Source organism: Megalobrama amblycephala, linkage group LG1 (genome assembly GCF_018812025.1).
Source record: "Megalobrama amblycephala isolate DHTTF-2021 linkage group LG1, ASM1881202v1, whole genome shotgun sequence".
Lineage (NCBI taxonomy): Eukaryota > Metazoa > Chordata > Actinopteri > Cypriniformes > Xenocyprididae > Megalobrama > Megalobrama amblycephala.
The window spans coordinates 54,234,889-54,242,349 of NC_063044.1; the positions used below are offsets into that span (position 1 = coordinate 54,234,889).

At 33.5% G+C, this 7,461-nt stretch overlaps 1 protein-coding gene and 1 gene segment (V, D, J or C); both read right to left on the reverse strand.

The window, feature by feature from the left end:
- Positions 1-7,461, reverse strand: part of LOC125274624 (polymeric immunoglobulin receptor-like) — an 859,185-nt gene that overhangs the window by 821,359 nt on the left and 30,365 nt on the right. The window lies entirely within an intron of this gene.
- LOC125274730 lies at positions 3,154-6,208 on the reverse strand. The segment is given in 5 exon segments: positions 3,154-3,650; positions 3,776-3,930; positions 4,990-5,295; positions 5,495-5,798; positions 6,076-6,208. Coding segments are annotated over 5 exon segments (811 nt in total).

Here is a 7,461-nt window from a genome sequence, read left to right on the forward strand (position 1 = left end):
AGTAGTTTATGCTTACATTTTTTTGAGTATAAAATCAGTCTTCTCCAAAGATAAGATCTTCGAGCAGCTGTCCGACGTCTCCTCTGTGCAGACATTGTTAACACCGAGGAAAACTGCACTAGGTAGGGTTGTGCAGTTACCGGTGCTGTGAGGTGTTAGTGCACCTGTCACTCATATCTTTATTTTTATTGCATCACTCATATCTTTATTGCATCACTCATATCTTTGTCACTCATATCTTTATTTTTATTGCATTTTTGCATTTTTATTGCAGGACCTATAATTACATACAAGATCAGGGAAAATACCATAGTTGTATCTTTAACAAGGAACAATAATAATGACAAAAAACAACAACAACAACAACAACAACAAAAAAACATAAATATGTGTTTGTATACATCATAGTTTGAGATTATATACACACATAAAGCATGATGACGAGGTTAAATATTTTGAATACATCATAATGCATAAAAGTATTTATTTTCATTTATTTGTTTATTATTTATAAGCATGAGGGATGAAACTAGAGGTAATCAACAAGAAAAAGAGGGAAACAAAGGAGATTTATGACACTTTTGCTTGTGGATGGACATTTTTGCATATAAAATAAAGAAATTAACAACATATTCACGCGAATTTGGGTTTTCGTAACAAAAAATAAACTGTGGGTCACATTAGTAGTTAAATATAAGAACTTAAATTAACCCAAAATATATTAGTCCTACTACAGTCACAATATTACTGGGCAGCTGTTTCTTCAACAAGACCACAAAAAGTTTAATCAATATAGTAGAGAAAAAGATATTTACAGATTAAATTAACACGTCACTCATATATTTTAAGTTGTTGCGCTTGTGATAATGTCGTAGGTCACATGATAACGTCAACATGGCGGATTATATCCGGATCTCATTCATACTCAACGAGATCTGGCTGTTAAGTGGGCTACCCACTCTTTTAGCGCTCGTTAAGTAAGTACTTATTGAAATTAAGTAGCCTACCTAGGCTACTCATTGAGTAGGCGGATTCGGACGCAGCCTATTTCTGTGATATCAAAGCTGAATTTTCAGCATCATCACTCAAGTCTTTAGTGACACATGATCCTTCAGAAATCATTCTAAATGCCGATTAGCTGCTCAAGAAACATTTATTATTATTATCGATGTTAAAAACAGATGTGTACATTTTTTCAGGATTAGCCTATTTGATCAATATAAAGTTCAAAAGAACAGCATTTATCTGAAATAGAAAGCTTTCGCAACGTTATAAATTTCTACTGTCACTTTTGATCAGTTTAATGTATCCTTGCTGAATAAAAGAAATAATTTATTTAATTTCTTAAAAAAAGAAAAAAAAACCTCTTACTGACCCCAAACTTTTGAACGGTAGTGACAATGTTACAAAAGCTTTCAGATTAACGCTGTTCTTTTGAACTTTGTATTCATCAAATAATCCTGAAAAATAATGTTTGATTTCAACATTGATAATAATAATAATAAATGTTTCTTGAGCAGCAAATCGGCATATAAAATGATTTCTGAACGATCATGTGTCACTGAAGACTAAAGTAATGATGCTAAAAATTCAGCTTTGACATCACAGGAATCAACCAAGGTGGCAATTGAAGTTCTGCATAGGGGACCCATTTGACCAGTGGCAGCCCTGAGGAATTCTATTACATTATTTCTACTGTACATTCAATAAAGTAATGACTCTTTCACTTTTAGATAGAGATCTCACACATTCAACACTCAACCAAAAAATGTAGAATGGTTGAAAATAAAAAGGAAAGTGAATTATAAAAAACATTATTGCCTATTGTAAGCAGATGGAACTGAAACATGACAAGTAATGCAGTTTTTCTTTTTAATACCATCAAATTGTTAGTTGGAGTTAGAGTTACACTTAATTTAAATACTTTAAATACTGTACTGTAAATACTATATTGATAGTATTTTGACAGTCATTGTGCTATTTACTATATTTGGACAGAAAACTAGTGCTGGTGTTTTGAAAGAGTTATTGTTCAAAAAAACAAAACAAACAAAACAAAACAAAACAAAGGTAAGCAGTGTAAAATAAACCATGGTATAGAATTAATAAAATAAATATTTAATTGTTGCAGTCTTCGGTTTTAAATTTTAACATTTTGACATTTCCAAGAATTAATAGTCATAAACATGAACGGAGTTTCACTTCAGCAGGTGTGAGGTGAAAAAGAGGAAGAAAGAGAGACCTTGAATACACAGACACTCTCAAAAAGATCTAATTCTGATATTCTGAAATTCCTTTGAGAGAACTTAGTCAAAGTAAACACAAGCCCACCACATTTGCATATAAGCAAAGCAAAATTACTTCAAATAACTGTAAAGGTTTCTTATAACATTTCAAATTCTCAGCAAATGTTTCAAGCAGCATAATTTTGAATTGATCACAAAATGTAATTCTAGTAAATCGTAAGTATTAGTAGTAATGTAGGCTACACATAAAGATGTTGGGTAACACTTTATTTTAAGGTGACATATTACACGTTACTACATATTACTATGTAATAACAGTAAATTATGCATAATTACAGGTAACTAACCCTAAACCAAACCTTAACCCTAACCATAACTCTATAGTAAGTACATGTAATTAATTAATATTACTCAGTACTTATTTGAGTAGGTACCATGTAACTATGTCACCTTAAAATAAAGTGTAACCAGATGTTGTTACAATTAAATTAATTTTTTAATACATTTTACAGCATTGCAAATTGTTTTGAATTGTGTAGCTCATCAAGCTTAATTGTTATAAATTGCATATAGTTGTTAAGTTTATTATTGTTTGGTGATATTAAAACCTTTCCTTGAGTGCTCAACAGTTTGCAGCTGCTCCTCTGCTTTGGTGATTCTCAATCCCCAGAGACAAAATATTCAAATACAACAACCGAAAACTGAGAGAGAAACACATCTCCACTGCAGCAGTACCCTAAATTAAAGCTTTTCTAGGAATATGTCATTTGTGTGCAGTTTAATCAGTCTTAATTTAAGAACAACTGAAAGAACAGAAATGTTTTAATTAAAAAATAAAATAAAACATGTATTACAAATCTTTTGGTGATTACACACACTTTTTGATAAGGAATAAACATATCAACACTTAAGTCATAAAAATGTTTATTTTTCCCCCTTTGCTTTTAAATAATAGGCCTACTAAGATATGTTTTTCAAGAAAATACTATTTCAGTCTTTCTTCAAATTTCACAATTAATCCGGTTTGTGACTTGCCATTTCTTTGTAATTAATTGTGGAATTTTATATTAGCATTCTCAGAATGGAAACTGTTTCACCATTTTATTCAGTGTATGTATATTTATATTAGTAATACTCTCACATTATGTTCTGAAGGACCTATCACTGTAACATCTACTGAAACTGCAAGTCAATGTCAATTGTGAGATTAAATATTTGAAGGAATATAATCTAGATAGCCTGAAAGAGTACACATAATAAGACTTTATTGATGAGTGCAAACATTGAGTATATATTTGTCAATTTCTTCAAAAATGTGTGTATATAGAGACACATTATGTAGATTCAACATAAGAAACCTTGGAGTTTTCAGAAATTCTTTTGAAAAAATCATCACTGCTTCATCTAGAAAAGAAAAACAATAATATAAAAGGACTTTAATTACATAATACAATCCAAAGTAAAGTTGTTATATATGTAACTATCATCATTTAAATGTCATGTGCTCTATTTATTGATATTTGGGTTACCCTTAAGAGGCTGAGTACAGCGCTGTAGGTCAGAGAAAAGAGGAAGAGGAAGATGAATGAAGTGGCAGTGGACCAGAGACTTCTGAACTCATCCTCCTCCAGAACATCTTTATTACAGTTCAGAGCAAAACCCTTCTCTGGCTCAGGTGGCTCCCCTGGAAAAGAAAACATGTACATGGGGCATATGAACAGTAAGCACATTGTGCAGTCCATATAGATGCAAGCATAAATCACACATGCTGAATTTAAAGTCCAATGAGTCTTACTAGGCTTCTAGCTAGTGCATAATTAAGCACATGGTGGCAACATGCATATGTGTGCTCACATACATTCATTTGCACACACAGCTATATGTACACAGAAGAGACAAACATGTAACATTGTTATCTGATACTCATTGTTTTTGCATTATACCATACACTTTATAAAAATATTCTCAAGCACCCCCCCCACCCAAGTAACTTCACCTCAGACATTAACTAATACTGATACATATAAAATAGTACACATAAAGTACCTATAAAATATCATACATCCTTACAACAAAACATCTGAATGCCTTATTGATTGTAAATATCAATATTTACTGTCAATATTACATAAGTAGCTTTACTATATATGTGCAGAGTCAAAATATTCTCATTTATCTAAATACTGTTAAAACAGGACCAGACAGTGAAGCATGCAAAGTTTCTGATTATAATAATGAGAGCTGGACTAAATCATGCAAAATTGCAAACACAGAGATTTATTAAATGTCAATCCAAAATGAATTATTTTGGATTTGAAACATAGAACATGAAACTGTTATATCAAACAACATGAAACGACTAACAGCAGTACAGTAAGCACAGGACAAAACATAAATGTGCAATTTTAACAAAAGCATCACACTCACACAGGTCAGATTCATTTTTTTTGCTCTTGAATACTATTGATTTTATCACATTATGGTATTACAGTGATTAAGTTTTTGTTCATATTTATTTTCATGCAATAACAAATTAAGCATACTTTTGAGTGAAATTTGGATTTGAAGTTTGACCCATGCAGTAAAGTGATGGAGGCAGAACAATGCACAAAAAAACATCAAACATACATAATCTGACAAGTGAGAAACAGGGAGCATAAGCATTGGTAAATGTACGAATGAACAGATAAAAGTTATCAATAATCTTTGCTACAAACTGGACATTCTGGACACTTCGGTTTACTTTGGCTTGTTGAAACTTGTAATGGAGCGCTTGTATTCTCCATGTTGGGGTGTTTGACTGCGCAGGTGATGGTGGTTCGGGGGTCCTCATACTCTTGTTTTGACATTGTTAGGATGCTGAGAACCGATGTGGAGCTCTTTCGATGAATAGGAACACTGGTTGTGGCATCTATAGACTTTTCGCCCACTTTCCACATGATATAGACATCGCCAAGTTTAGGGCTTGTGACCTCACACACCAGAGAGACATGATCTGTGTCTTTGTTACTATCAGGTCTGTAAATGGTAACATTGGGTGTCTTTTCATCTGAATTAGAGGAAGTGATAAAGATTCATTAAACAAACAGAAGAATCAAACTATAATGAATAACAATAGTGCATCAAGACGGTCTAAGCATTTTGACAGCGAAAGCATTTCAAACGGGTTTGCAGGCAATAAAATTATTTCCAACCTTTCAACATTTGAGCCACAAAGTCAGTTATTTGAAAGATTTAAACTGAATTACCTCCTTTATTACAATGGATTTCCTGCTTGATGTTCTCTGTCACGGATGGTGCAGGTGACAGTTTCACCATTAAACCATGAATTTGTATCAACTGTGAATCTGTGGATTTTAATATACTGTGAAATGTCCTGAGAAAAGCTGACACTGCCAGGCCCCAGCGTGACTTCATTATTCTTCACTTTGCACAACACTGAAGCTTCTTTCACTTTTTTTTCATCTCCAGAAACAACAGCTTGCAAGACAACTGTATTATTGACAAATACTTCACTTTCAATTGGTGGCTTCAGTGTCAGTGTTAATTTAGCTACAAGGAAGCAAGAAAGAAAATATGGACTTAATGTAGTACATTTGGATGTGTTGAATTGGGATCAGCTTAAAAGAATATATCTTTGTGTAAATTTGAAATAGAAGTTCATTCATTCATTGCATAGGATCTATGTACAAAAGGCAGACTGTAACAACTGACTGCTGCACATCTGTTGCATAGATTTAGGAAGAGAGGTAAACATAAAATTGAAAAAAGAAATAGGAACAAAAAGAAAGCTTTTCAAAGCATTCACAGTCCTCAAGAGCAAACATACCTGTATATTCGGCCTCTCTCTCTTGTTTTCCCATCTTGTGCTCAAACTCGCATTTGATTTTGGCACCTGTCTTCCATTCTTCAGCACTGATTTGCAAAATGCTTGTGGCGCTATATAAGGTTTACTGAGTCGATTCTTCTTACTTGTGTCATAGGTGTTTATTGCATTTGTCACCTGATTTTCATCCTTAAACCACTTAAACGAATATGTTTTAGGTGAAAACTGCTTGGGCTAAACACAAGAAGGTTGCTTTCCCATTTTCTAAATCCTTTTTTGTAGGTACTGTTAAGAAGACAGTTGCAGGCTGATTTGGCTGGTGGGACTGGCAACATACAGGAGAAAGCAGAGAGGAGAGGACATGAAAAGCACAAGAAAATAGAGCAAAATGCTTTATTAAGCAAAGCATATAGGATGCACCTGTAGTTTGAGTTTAAATGTCAATGTTAAATGTTGAAGCCTATTTATATGTAAATCTCTTTTTTATTTGTTTATTTGATAAAATAGGAAGAAATCTCATATGCTGTTGTATTCCCTGGCATGAGGTCAGGAGAAAAAAGTATTTCTGAAAACATAAGCCTATTATGTGTTTGTTTTTCTGTAGGCTAGTGTAAACCATTCACTGTCATCAGATTTTGATAAAGGACAACTGCTTCACAAACACAAAAATATAACAGCAGGTTCATTGGCATTAAACAATTAAACCAAAGAGTGTGATAAAATGTCCATTCAAAAATAGCTTCCACGAAGAAACATCATCGTAATCTTGACCCAGCAGCAAGAGAGACACATGAAGTAGCGACAATGTCCAATGTAAAACGATAATCATTTTAGAGACTTACCTGGTCTAGTTATCTTATCTCGTACAGTGCCCAATCGAATTTGAAGCTTCACATGTGTAAGAGGTTTGAGGTTTCCATTCGCTGTTTTTTTCACACGCAGTTGGCTAAATTTACTATAGCCTCTGGGTCACTCCCGAACGGCTGGATGCTGCACGAAATCAGTCAGCCAGTTTATTAGCGGGATCCTTCCATTGTGAATAGTAAGCAAGTTCGCAGGGGAAGAAACCTTCTTGTCACGCAGCCGATGGTAAGGAACTCAGGTTATCAGAAGAAACACTGAGACAGGGCCGGAAGATTGACTTCGGCGCAGATGGTTGACGCTGTAGAGACATTACATATTTCTCAGACAATATATAGGCTACGACCTATAACATAATATATGCAACACTGCTTATTTATTAAACAGCTATATTTCAAATTGAACTAATAAAATAAAATACATAGGCTATACTATTGATTGAGATTAAATTATTTTACGTGAGAAGAAATACACCGAGGCGTATCTTTACTTCGCATTAGAGTCCTATATAGGCTACTCTCTCTCTCT